Here is a 14,408-nt window from a genome sequence, read left to right as displayed (position 1 = left end):
CAGCCCCCTCTGCTTCATAGAGTACTTCAGTGTTTTTCCTCAGCTCTCACCATCGGGACAGCAGCCCACTCTCTGCTACATTACACCATCGGGACGGCAGCCCACTCTCTGCTTGTCTTCACCATCGACACCACTTCAAGTACGCAACACCCATGTCACCAGAGTTTGCACCACTCGGGACGGCAGCCCTCTCTGCTCCTTACCACTTCAGGTACGCAGCACCCTTGTCACCAGAGCTTGCACCACTCGGGACGGCAGCCCTCTGCTCTTCAACATCCTTCACGTACGCAACACCCTTGTCACCAGAGTTTGCAGCCTTCAAGTCTTGCAGCACCCTTGTCATCAGAGCTTGCACCACTACACCACTCAGGACGGCAGCCCCCTCTGCTCCTCACCACTCTTTAGGTATGCAGCACCCTTGTCACACCAGAGCCTGCACCCTTCAGGTCTTGCAGCACCCTTGTCATCAGAGCTTGCACCACTACACCACTCGAGATGGCAGCCCTCTCTGCTCTTCATCTACCACCTCAGATATAGCAGCACCCTTGTCACCAAAGCCTACATCACCTCATCTTCCACTGCCCACTACCACCTCAGAGTGCCTCTGCATCTACCGACGCGAGCCTTTGACACCGACCACCTCTCGGAGTGCCTTTGCCTCACATCGACGCGAGCCTTCATCATCGACCGTGCTTCAGCTCCGACATCATCTCTGCTTCTGCACTGGTCTTTCTACTCAGAGTCACCTCACATTAGAGGGCTCTTGTACATATGTTCACTCACCATTATATATAGACTCACATATTTCATGTTGTGTTGTTTTGCTCTGATCTCTCATACATCTGGTCCTTTCATCCTTTTGCCCTCACATTGGGTTCCAAATACCCTCTGAAGGGCCCCCACCACATGCGGTGTATTTGCTTTACTGAATGAGCAAAGAATGACAAATTGCTGGCTGTAAATAGCCAAGACTGAACTGACTTGGAGACCTTCACTTGGCTGATGACTTTCAGCCTGAAGATGACCCTTGATCTTCACCTTCCACCTTGCCCTTGGCTCGTCTTGGCTGTCTATGCCCTTGAACCGTGGCTCTTTCAGAATATATGAGATAATTGATGCAAAAGACTCAGCATCGCTTATATAGGCAATCCCATATGCTGGTCAGTTTGTGCAATAGCTGTCGGCTTGCTCACGCGACTAGGGAAAATAGCATTTAAATGCCATCATTTTCACATGTGTGCTATTGGGCAGCCCTTGCTGCTGGCCAACAGCCCTTTTTGCTGGCTGCCTGGGCTAATGCCTAACCTATTGCTAAGCTCCATGCCCTTACTCAAGTTCTTGGTTCTCTTCTACTCCTATGCCTCTACATCATTTCAGAGGGTTATACAAGACGTGCGGGACATGCACTGACTTCATGTGTGCGACATGCACACTTGACCATGACCCTCTAAAGTGGATCCCTAGCTGACTTTCCTTGGACAAGGGCTCACAAAGGGCCGGTTACCTCTAAGACTTTCACCTCATGTATAGATATATCCACGTGGCATCCAAGTGCGGGATGCACATGACATCCAAACTTACATAGCTAGATATGGGTGCACCCATGGTTGGATCTCATGTGTAAAAGAGGTTTACTTTCCAAGTTAAGCAAGCTGTAAATTCCGCAAGATCAGCCGTGGACTTGCTAGAGCAAAACCCCCCTCTTCTTCCTTTTAAGGATTATGCGGAAGAGGGTTGTGCATAAGTTTTTTCCTGAATTTCTAGATGTGTTTCCTTGGAAGCTACTGTGTGACTATCTTCTTACATAGTGTAGAAATTGTAGCTCATTATAATCTGTTTTAAGTGTAACTAATCTGATTGAGTCTAATAGGAAGATGAGATTGTGAGACGACTTTTTTGATATTTTCGGATGGGATATTTTTTGGCCAAACAAGTCCCTTGGTGCATCTAGGCGATTCTAGCCATTAATGCTATTGGTGGCTCTATGCTCCTTGAGCAAAGACCTGCAGCTGGGGCACACAGGCAACCGATGCACAACGTCGTTGAAGATGCTGCCTTTATGGAGCAACTTTTGTGGCATGTAGATGTAGATATTTTCCTTTAGGTCATTACACAGGATGGTGTGTTGATCAAAGTCGCTGTGGGACTTGTTTTTTTGAAAATACACCTACACGGTGGCCTCAAGATCTTCTAGTGTTTTCATATGAAAATGGGATTTGGAGAACACCAAGACGCCCAAAACATCAGGAAAGTACAAGTTTTGGGAATGGAGGATTATCCAGTACAAGTACTAGGAGCCCGGAATTTGGATTCAGCACCTGGAACAAGACATTGGACAAGAGCTGGGGACATTAGAAACTTGATTTTGAGCCTAGGAAGCATGCCCGACAAACCCCAAGGATTTGGGAGAGGGGTTGGGTCTTGAGATATCATGGGAATACTGATTGTGTCCTCTGTGCTGCTGGTTGTTCTCTCCAGTTGCTTTTTGATGACTCTTAGTTTTACCCACCCTTTGTATTCTACTGTATATGTATCAATACTGCTAGTTGTACATACTAGGCTTGGCCTGGCTCTTTTTGTAAAGACTTTTTGCTGCTTCAGGATAATCTTCAATGGATCTCAACTGTGTTGGGTGTTGGACTCACACACTCACACACACAAACCTGCACATTAGGGTTAGGTGCAGGGTAGAGAAGCTCACACACAGAAATGAGAGAGAGAGAGAGCCAAAAGTGTGGTATCCACAAAATGCAAGTCAACTCTTGCATGTGTGCCACATCCATATAATATAGAAGTACAAAATATTATATGTTAGAGTGTCCTTTCACACTTGATGTCCAAGGGAAAAAACCACATGGGAAAAAGTGCCCTTGGTTAAGCCCTGTTCACACATAGCACTACCATAAGTGAGCATATGCCTGCAAATCCCCCCTGTAGTGGAAGTGTGAACCTGTACAAGGTAGCAGATCACTCTATGTATGAGAGTAAGCCCAAAGCTTTGCGGAAAGCTTCAAACTTTTCTCGAGGTAAAGCCTTTGTGAATAGATCTGCAACATTATCCTGTGTAGGGCAATAAGATAAACTGATCTCCCCTACATGTAGCCTCTCTCTGACATAGTGATAATGAATCTCTATGTGCTTGATACGTGCATGAAATACTGGATTTCGTGCCACGGCCATAGCACTCTGGCTATCAGTGAGAATGGTGGTGGGTGTCTGCTGACACTCACGAAGATCAGTCAATAGTCTCCTCAACCATACACAATCTACTGTAGCTGTAAAGACTGCCCTGTACTCAGCCTCACAAGTAGATGTAGCAATAGTGGGTTGCTTTTTACTCAACCAAGATATGCATGAACTGCCAAGAAAAAAACAATTCCCACTGGTGGATTGTCTGGTATCATAATCACCAGCCCAATCTGAATCATTGTATGCATAAAGCTGCAAGCTGCCCCCCCTGGGATAGAACAAACCAAGATCCAAGGTACCCTTAAGATAACAAAAGATGCGTTTGACTGCTTGCCAATGCTTTGTGCCTGGGCTGTGCATGAATTTGCTCAACAAAGACATCCCAAAAGATATGTCTGGCCTCGTGTTACACAAGTAAATGAGACATCCCACTGCCTGGCTGTAAATGCCGGCCTCAAAAGGCTCTCCAATATCATGCATAGTAAGCCGTACACCTGGTTCTATCGGAGTAGAAATGGGCTTACATTCATCCATGTGAAACCTTTTTAGCAAACTTTTTATGTACTTAGTTTGCTGCATAACAATGCCATCATCTGTATGCATAAACTGTATGCTGAGATAGTAGTGTAAAGGCCCCAAATCTGACATATCAAATTCAGCTTTCAAATCAACTTTGAAATCTGAAATTTGTGCTTTGCTTGTACCTGTAATGAGCATGTCATCTACATACAAGATGACTATGAGAATATCGGCATCGGTTTTCTTCACATACAATGTGATTTCAACTGGACTATTCTCATAACCTTGGCTGGTTAGATGAGCATGTATCTTATCATACCAAGCTCTTGAAGCTTGCTTTAACCCATACAATATGCTTTGTGTAACCTGCATACTTTATGTTCCTCACCAGGAACTACAAAACTAATGGGCTGATTTACATATACTTCCTCCTGTAAATCCCCATTTAAGAATGCTGTTTTGATATCCAATTGATGCACTTTCCATCCTTTATGGGCAGCCAATGCAATCACAGATCTTATTGTGGTCATTCTCGAAGTAGGAGCAAAATTCTCTTCATAATCTATTCCCTTTTTCTGGGAGTAGCCTTTTGCCACAAGTCTTGCTTTGTACCTGTCAATAGTACCATCAGACTTTCTTTTGACTTTGTACACCCACTTTGTTCCAATTACATGCTTGCCTTTAGGCAATTCCACAAGATCCCATGGCATAGCTTGCAACCAACGCTCATTCTCATGTGCTTCTTCATAAGAAGAAGGCTCTTCTGAATCAAAGAGACCACCCATTGCGAATGCAGACTCCCCACGATGTACATTCAAAGCATGGCTGGAACTAGCCCTTGTTCTACCTGTGAGTGGAGCTGCAAGTTTGCTTTCTTGCAAAGTTTTCAACAACCATCTTGGCACTGACTTGGCTGTGTCTATGACTGTTTGCTCTTCCCTGACAAGATCTTCCACTTCTTCCATAGAAGGGGACTGAATGGCTGGCTGGTTCACATGTTCTACATGTGGATTTTCTTGTATAGGGGCTGGCTGATCTGAATCCCCCCTAATTGCAATGGGTAAAAATCCATCAAACATGTCCTGTAAGCCTGTATCATTGCTTTTATACAAGCTGAGCATGGGCTGTTCTGAATTTTCAGCAAATACCACATCTCTACTCACAAAAATCCTTCGTGTAGTTGGATTATAAAGACGGTATCCTTTGCTCTCATTGTTGTAGCCCACAAAAATGCATTTAATTGCTTTGTCATCTAGCTTTGTTCGGAGTTGTTCTGGCACATGTGCATATGCCAAACACCCAAATGTACGCATATAATCCACTGTTGGCTTTCGGCTATACCAAGCCTCAAATGGTGTTATGGTTTTCAAAGCTTTTGTTGGACACCTGTTCAACACATGAGCTGCACACATTATAGCTTCCATCCAAAATTTATGAGGCAACTTTTGTGCTTTCACCATGCATCTTGCCATCTCCATGAGAGATCTATTTTTCCTTTCAGCTACACCATTCTGCTGCAGTGTATAAGGCACAGTACATTGGTGTTTGATGCCCTTCTGAAGCATATAATCCTTGAATGCATTTGACATGTATTCTCCACCTCTATCGGAGCGGAGTGTTTGGACTTTACATGCCCACATATTTTCAGCCATTGCTACAAAGTGTCGAAAGCAAACTGCAACTTTCAAAAATCAGCTGCTAGTTTTGCCACTTCAAGCAACTTTTCAACATCTTCACTATGATCTACTTGTCTAATCTAGCCTCAACCCAAGATTTGTTCATAAAACCAATACGAAAGACAACACACTTTTGAGGTGGATGGCACTGCTGGATCTGTAGTAGCCTGAAGGCTACTTTTCTTCGGACATCTGATCAGGCTGCTTTGTTTGAGAAATCGGCTCCCAATGAAGTCAAGCTACCTATCACAGCTTTTTGTTTCATTTCTTTTCTTTTTTCCGACTGGCCTTAGGCCCACGATCCTCCCATAGTTATCGTTTTTCACCACCTGTAGGCACTTTTTAATCCGCCCGTAGGAGATGCCACCGAGGAAGCACCTTGCGGGGTTTTGAACCCAGGACCTCCTGGTCTTAGACAAACACCTTTACCACTTGAACTATCACCTCATTGGCTACCAACACAGCTTGGTCAGCCAAATCCCAAGTTTTGTCTTCTTCCATGCAACACATCTAGTCTTCTATAGCCTCTTCTAATCGCCGTTGCCTGTCCTCTTCAGCTTCCCACCAAAGTCTTTCCCATACTCTGTATCATCTTTGCTGCCTTCCTTCTTCAGCTTCCTACCAAATTATGTTTTCTTCTTTGCCCCAAGGCCTTCTTTGGCCCTCTTTTTCGGCCAGCGCACAAGGAGTCTTTCCCATGCCCTCTTCCCTTGCAAGATGAAACCCATCTGTCCGTCAGCCGGTTCACAACACTCCTTTCCACATTGGACTTTACAGTTCCCCTGACTGCTCATTCTCATAGGCCGGTGCCTTCTAGCACTCATCAATCGAATCATGGGCATGCACCTACACTATCATGTGTGAATACCCTAAATTATTTTTCATGTTCACTCAACAACCACCTCCTTTCTGTGAGGGCTCACAAAGGCATGGTAAACCCTAAAACCATCCTACACTACCCTGCACACCGAGTTGTTACCATGTCAGGTGCTGCTGCTCGCATGCTTAAGCTGTAGGGAGGCCCTAAGGTTCTCTTCAGTAGCATCTTGAGAAAGGAAGCAAGTGGTCCTCATGAAACCAAATGAAGAAGGTCGTCCAAGAGACAGAGGATCAAACACTCTCTGAGGCTATGGAGAGAATGCAGTCACGAACTCCTAGCAACTATTTGTTATGCTGATGGCGAGGAGAGGTTTGGGCATGACTAAGGGTCCCTTTTACAGCCCTTTGAGAGCCCCAGCTAGACACCAAGGGGCAGGGGATGTGTAAAGGGGCAAAGGGATTTTGGATTCCCTGTCCCGCATTTGAGCATTCAAGGCAGTGTGCAGCAATAGCCTCAAATTCATAGGGGAAGTTGCCAATCTGCACGGTCTTCAGTCCAGGTGAGAATGCATAGCAGCACTACCGATTACATTGCACGTTAGGCCTTCAATTACAGGATGAAATCATAATTGGACGTCCCCTTATAGAAGAATTTGCGCATATGATTGGCACAATGCACTGACCTCAAGCGTTGAAGCCACCTGTAGAAGTGATTTGCGGCGAGTGTGGTGGGCCTTGCCCAACCGAAATCCTATCGCAGCTCTGTGAGGGAAAGCGGGCCTGCGCTTACTCTTGTTGGCGTGGCAGTAGAAACAGGCCACCAGAATGCAGGGACGCCACGCAGAAACGCCCAAATGGTGAGCTTGCATCTTTCACGACCCTCCTCCAGACCCTCGCCACCACAGAGACCACTACAGGCAATGGTGATGCACCAGTGCACCATCCATTCAAAATTCGTCGACTCCCGTCGCCTTGAGATCTCTGCTTCCTTTTGGGCTCGTCATCATCATGTGATAATAAAATGTGCGCAAAAAGTAAAACTTTATGTTCTTCAGTGATTTCCAATCCGTAAGGTCCCTCCAAAAATCCAAGTTCTCTGATAAGAGAGAACCTAACCTATGGGGGCTCGTGGTCCACTGATATCCCTCTAGGACTATACTTGCATTTGCTTTTGGTGGCAAGCTTGGACTGTTGGACATGCAATAGTATACAAAAGTTGTATTACCTCTTCTTGTCAGGAAACCTCTTAGGTTGTTGCCAATTATTTTTTATCTCAAAAATTGTATTGCATCCTCTTGTCAAGGGAAGCTCTTAGGTTGTTGCCAATTACCTCCAAAAAGTAAAGTATTTTGACCCATGCATAATCCACTAGGCCTTCTTTTCAATCTTTGCCTATTGCCTCAAGCATTGCTTGTTGTGGTTTTGAAGTTTCACTTGAATACTTTCTTCCGATTGACTCACTTTTGGTGGGGTGCCAGTTCTAGTTACACTTCGGATTCTGCTTGAGGTGTCTTAACTAGTTTAGAGATTAGCTTAGGTAACGGTAGGCCTACACTTGTTCAACTTGAGATTTTTCTAACATATGGTTAGGGTACTCTCTCAAGCCTTCATGGATTTGGAATTAATCGATTGGAGCCTTTCTTTTGTTAAGTACAAGTTTAAGTACTTCTTCACATGACTCTCCTTGGGAAAATGTATTGGGATCCCTCCCCAGAAAGCCACTTTTAAAAAATGACTATGTTGTCTTTTTTAACAACATGTTAGGCATTACATTTTTGCACATTTTTACAAGTCTTCTATTTGTGAAACTATCCCAAATTCCTTTTCTTTGTCTAGGGTCTATTTTGTTGAAAATCAATGCTCCACTTGCATGCTTTCATGTTTATGTTAGTCATTAGATATGAAGTCTTGTTAAGTTGCTTGCTTACATGTGTGAGTTCTTGAGTGTGTGTGTGTGTGTGTGTGTGTGCTCTCAATTTTTGCTTATGATTAGCTAGATGTGGGTTGTGAGTGAGAAGAGAGAGAGAGAGAGATGTGGGTTGTGTGTTTTATAGTGGGCACCCCACTACACAATCAGGGGTCATGATTGCAATGAAAATCTCAGTTTAAGCCATCATTGGTTATGCAGGATCTCCAAGGACGGTTCATTGTTGTGAAAGTGGAGTTTATGGATGAAACGTTATGGCTTGTGGGGTTGTATGCGCCTCATGGTGTTGCACAGCGTCGTCAGTTATGAGACAATTTATTGTGTTTGTGCCACGTTAAGCTTGGCTTTGTGTTGGGCGATTTTAATGTATGTGAATTGCCAGAGCATGCTTCTACACCTCACTCTATCATGGATGGGTCGGAGAGGCTCAGATGGAATGTGTTTGCCAATCAAGTTTTGAAACAAGATATGTGGTCATGGCTACATCCGCATGAGAGAGGATTTACATATGCCTCTCAATAGTACGTGGGTACAAGAGCTCGTTTGGACCGAATGTATATTTACCAGCATGATTTGTTTTTGTCAAAGGTATTATCCATACACGTTAGGACATTTTGGTTGTCATTCGTAGGGCCTTTTAGTAGAGAGAGAAAAAGGAGCGCATCCAATCATGAGAAGAAGGCAATGTTACGTTGAAAAATAGGTTATTTCTTTTTTCTAAATCCAAAAACTCTTCTTTTTCACCTCAAAATGTACTCTACTTATACTTGATACTCACTTTTCACACCCGAATGCATTAAACACACCTACACTTTTGTAGGGAGGGAAACTTCTATTCAAATCCATGTATTAAATACACATCTTTGCAAAGGAGGAAAAATTCCCTCCCTCTCAAACTTCCTCTTAGGCTTAAACAATATCTCACGCTCTTTTCATTTCCTCTACCTTCAGCTGCACTCCATTTTTTGAAGCTTCAGGCTTTTGTACTCCATTTCTTCTTGAAAAGATGGGTAGCAAATCTTGTTTTATATCATCCTAATTTTGCCCCACTAATGCCATCATAGATGATTCAATTCCTAGGGCAAGGAGACCAGATCATCAGTGTTTGCTATACTTGTATCCAACTCTCTCAATGCGCAAAATCAATGGACTGAAATGCTAATCACCACTTCAAGATAGAGGCTGGAAGGACAACCATCAAGGAAGTCCTAGTGCAGCATATATATATGCATAATGAGCTTGTGCTTGAGAATCCAGATGACATAAAATTGCCCTCGCATAGACTAAACTGTAAGTTAATCTATCGCTTGTCAATCTTTCATTTTCTCATAATGGTCTAATGGACTGTGTAAATTGTCCACATCTATGGTTATGTGTACCCCTCATCATATGAGGAGTGGGAGCCAGTTCAGTGCATCATTGGAATTATGAATGTGGCTCACGCACAGATTGGTCGGCTACAGTATGAGGGAAGGAGCAACAAAAGCCTTGTAGATGCAGGAATCTTTTTCTATGATCATTTCGACCATTTGCTAAACAAGAAACACAATCGTGGCTGCTTGGAAGAGCTACCTTTGCAAGTTGAGTGGAACTACATGGATTGGCCTGGCCTATCCCAGACCCCTCAGTAATGGAGTCAGCACAAAGAGCAAGCTCTTCAAGGATGTGCAACGCTCTCTACGAGAGAGCATTCCAACTCATGTAGTAAAAATTATTGTTTACCTACCAATTACTGTGTTCATGGAACTTTTTAGCTTATTTCAGGTGAAGATAACAAGAACCATGCTTGTCTGCAAAGATTTGGACACATTCCTCTTAGCCACAGACTTCTTGATGATGGATGGCCGAGTAAAGTTTTTAACGATATCCATTGTAACATTGCACTGGAGACAGTAGTTGTTGAAGTACATGATTGCAACTCAAACTTTTATCTTGTCCTTCTGGTATAGCAGGTCCCGTTACATCAATAGAGAGTCGGTACCAATGGATCAGGAAGTCGCAAGTGCAATGGACGACAAAGTCATAGACATTGAAGTGATTGATGAAGCTTCAACACTTGTGACAATTGTTTCTATACGAGAGAAATGCAATTCACAACAGCTAAGGAAGGATATTGTCGAAGAATCCTTGCAAGACACACCGGCACACTTTAATTTCATTCACAATGGAAGAAATGTCCTCCTTAGAAGGAAGCGACTAATACAATGTAAAGAATTTGGTAACACAGTCAAGATCATTCCTACTTGACAATACCCACTCCAATGTACCCTTCTGATATAATTAATCAAGTCTATCTTGTTAATGACACTCCTAGTTGACATTACAAATTTGAATGTACTCTTTTAACATAATTAATCAAGAGCCTTTTGTTCGATGGAGTACTTTCAACAAATAAGACAATGTATACTATTTTCCAAGACACATTACTTGAGTGAGAATAGAACAGTTGAAGACATTACATTACAAAAAAGGATTTCTCATTACATAATCTTGTACAGAGTCTTTTGATTTGTACAATCCATCTAAATATGGAATCAATTGTTCTTCCAAATAAACATCATCTGCATTACCTTCTTCGAAAGGAAGGGGTGTGATATCCATGTTCCAATGGGATTGTACATAGACTTCTCAGGGGTATCATCAATTAATAATGTATTTGTGGGATTATACGGGTGTTGGTTATCCACATAGTGCTTCATAAGTAAGGGCACCCCAGGTTTGTTGGGATGAAAAACACATGGGTCAATGTATCAGTGCCTTTGGTCATATACAAAATACAATTTTGTTTCCTCTAATCAAAACTAGCGTTACAAGAGGCCTCAAATTATGCGTTCATCATCAGATGGCCAATCTAAAGTGCTTAGTTACAAAGTTGATAAATTGATACAGTTTGGGCCTTAGCATGACGTGCATTTCCCCGACTTTGTAATTCCCTGTAGCACTTGGTCCAAAGCTCTTGGGCTATCTTTTAAGCAGCAATCCATTAACATCCAAGATGGTAAGCCTCCTCAGCATCTGGAACCATTATTGACATGATTCTAATCAGTCTGAATATTATTGAAACTTATAATCATTGTTAAGGGACAAAAACAACTAAGAGAACAATTCTTAAAATTCGTTAACATCCAAGATGGTAAGCCTCCTCAGCATCTGGAACCATTATTGACATGATTCTAATCAGTCTGAATATTATTGAAACTTATAATCATTGTTAAGGGACAAAAACAACTAAGAGAACAATTCTTAAAATTGAGTTGGTTACATTACACCAAGTAAATTAGGCTTGGGATCTTCATTAAGCTTGGGATCCTCACTAGCCTGGCATCCTCATCAGACTTAGGTTCTTCATTGTTCGCCTCCCTACTAGGTCCCAGCTCTCGACCTCTGCAGTCTGCTTCGCGTCTATCTTCTCTTCAGGCTTCGGCTCTGCCTCTTCAGCTTGCTCTACCTCATCAGCCTTGGGATGTTCAATGCTAACCTCCACATTGGACCTTGGCTCTACCTCTATGTGCTCAGAGGGCTTTGGCTTGTTGCCTCCTACAACCTGAAGAAGGAGCACCTTGACGTCTGCAAGATTGGGAAATTTCGGCTGGTTCTCGTCTGACATCTATGTGCTATTCTTTAGTATTAATCGTATCATGGTCATTTTGTCTCGCTCCACATAGTTCCTATCATGATTTTGTAATGCGGTTTTAAAAAACAAAATTCACAATGTCAAACCGCAAATCTAGCTAAATCAATGTCCACCCGATGATTCTTACACTTACCTTGGACATGAAGGGATTAATAGAGAAGAGACTCTAGAGAATATATTTTGCATGTATCATCGATCTCCATTCCACAGGAGTGTGAGTCTCCTTGCTTGGGCACTTGAACATGCTTGACCTCTGATTTGTACAGTTCATTGTCTCCATATAGGGAACCAAGAACATGAAGAAGCCTTTTTATACACCTGCATAATAAATAAGCTTTCACAATCAGATACATTGCCAACTTCAAGGAGCCATAGATACTAGAGAAAGGTGCTTTGAATGTTTACTTACAGGCCTAACTCAGGTACTGAATTAAGAGTCCACACGATTCTCTTATCCAATTCTATAACGGCAAGGCTCCAATGGTTCCTGCAAAAGCAGAAATATCTAAAACTAAGGCATCCCCTATCTATAGATGCATATAACTAACAAGATAAAGGAGTAACATACCTAATTCGTATGGAAAAATTAATACGATAACCTTCAGCATGTTCAAAAAGGTGAACCACTTTTGAATCTCTTGCTGGGAAGTACTCCTTCTTCTCAGCAGCTGAGAGTTGAGAATAAACACCTCAGAGTGGCTCACGTGGAAGCTGGAACTTTATTAAACTGCAAAAACAAGGGTAACTCATTGAGGAAAAAGGGAAGAACTAAAGATGGAAGGACCATATCATTGGAAAATGCAATTCGCATACCTACTTTAAACAGACGTATAGGATAGTATCTGTGATCTATGATGTCCTATCCATCAAAGTTCTGACATCCACGATGTCAAGAGAGAGCTGTCGCTCACCATCTTCCATATTCACGAAGACAAAAATGCCCCTCTGCAAGCTCCTTAGTATCTCCAGGTTGAATGACTCCAACTCTTATGTTTCTTTGATGTACTGTTCTTGGAGATTCTTTGGGTTCGATTTTACTTGTTGATCCTTGTCTTTTCTTGCCTTTTGCTCTTCCTCCCGCATCTGGCCTCCTGTTCTGCCACCCTGGCTCTTCTGTTAATATCATGTGTAATATCTATAATTTTTATTTTATCCTGAGGAGCTCTTACTAGTGGAATCATGAGGATGTTTTTCATCTTTGGGTCTATAACCTCTATAGGGTGTAGAAGCTTCTCATACCTCCACCTAAGCCTCTTCAGTGTCTCACTATCCTTGGGCATTATAGTCATCCTATGTGCGTGGGCACACACAACACACAGGTCATTGAAGTACTCTATGAGAAAGTCTTCAGCAACCTCCTGTAGACAGAGCAAGGCTGTCCTCTTCCACCTTACGGATAGGCTCTAGTTCTCACATATAAACCTGCACACCCTCTGGAAAGGGAGCTTGGGAACACATACCTCTACACAATTATGCGCCTTCCTGATCTCCCTCAGAATGTAGAAGTTCTGTGAAAATCTCCTTGTTCTGGCCTGCTTTAGAATATGGATAGGTTTTCCTTTCCTTGGCTTCTTCTGAGAGGCAGCTTTTGCGGCCAATTCAGGCCCCTTACTCTGTCTCCTTACAGTGGCCTTTGTTCTCGCCAGTGATATACCAATTAGCCTGGTAGAAAGAGATATAACACAATCTCTCTCTCTCTCTCTCTCTCTCTCTCTCTCTCTCTCTCTGTGTGTGTGTGTGTGTGTGTGTGTGTGTGTGTGTGTGTGTGTGTGTATGTCATATGTTAGACCGCACAAGGCCTCTAAAATAATAAGTGCGATTTGACACGATATCAAACTTGCGTTAGATATGCAAGTGCCATATCGTTCGCCAAACCGTAAAAATCTCTCTCTCTCTCTCTCTCTCTCTCTCTCTCTCTCTCTCTCTCTCTCTCTCTCTAGTTAAATTTGCAGCAATGTGATGAGCTATGGTGGATCAAATGCTAGAATAATCAACATCATTAACAAAGAGATTAGATGATGATTAAGACGTGATTAGTGAGCAATTAACTGATAGCTTAATGTAAGCATGGATAATTAAAAACCAGCAATTAACTGATAGCTTAATGTAAGCATGGATAATTAAAAACCAGCAAATTCTCATTAGGCCAATGCCTCAATTTATAGAGTTTACATCCAAGTATCTAATCCCACTGATCTCTCCTTGATTCACTCCACCTCTTTTGCTTGATTCTCTCCACCTCTTCCTAGAATATCTCCACACATCGTAAATCTTCTCATGCTACCCTTTATTCTCTCCTAGTAGATACTTCTCATCTTTTCACAGCTTCTCACTCATTTACAGATTCTCTTTTACAGCCTCTTGCTAAGGGCTTGTTCCCGCACACACCCTATTCACTTGTATATTTCAACACCTCCCCTCAAGTGAATCTAGCACACCTGGACCCTATACTAAGTTTCCCTCTTACTTGGTAGTCCGCGACCAGTGCCTCAAGTCCCTAAACTCATAGTCCTTGACACACTCTCTCTCTCTCTCTATGTGTCCAAGGCTACTACAAGTGCCCGTGACCTTTACTAAAGTGCTCACACATACATCTACCACATGGCCTACATCATCGGTGGCTCATAGGTGGTTTTACTCTATT

General features: G+C 42.8%; 1 protein-coding gene across 1 annotated transcript in view; it reads right to left on the bottom strand.

Moving 5' to 3' along the window:
- The window catches only part of LOC147603422 (uncharacterized), a 51,769-nt gene extending 44,549 nt beyond the window's left edge, over nt 1-7,220 (bottom strand). The window contains exon 1 of the mRNA XM_086796571.1: nt 6,887-7,220. Within this exon, the coding sequence (XP_086652697.1) occupies nt 6,887-7,072 (186 nt within the window). The 5' untranslated portion in view covers nt 7,073-7,220. The remainder of the gene's footprint in view (nt 1-6,886) is intronic.
- Between the last annotated feature and the right edge of the window lie 7,188 nt (nt 7,221-14,408).

Source organism: Cibotium barometz, chromosome 64, assembly GCF_041138505.1.
Source record: "Cibotium barometz isolate CiBa-2024 chromosome 64, ASM4113850v1, whole genome shotgun sequence".
Taxonomy (NCBI): domain Eukaryota; kingdom Viridiplantae; phylum Streptophyta; class Polypodiopsida; order Cyatheales; family Cibotiaceae; genus Cibotium; species Cibotium barometz.
The sequence above is the reverse complement of the archived record's forward strand: the minus strand, read 5'-3'. Positions and strand labels throughout refer to the sequence as shown.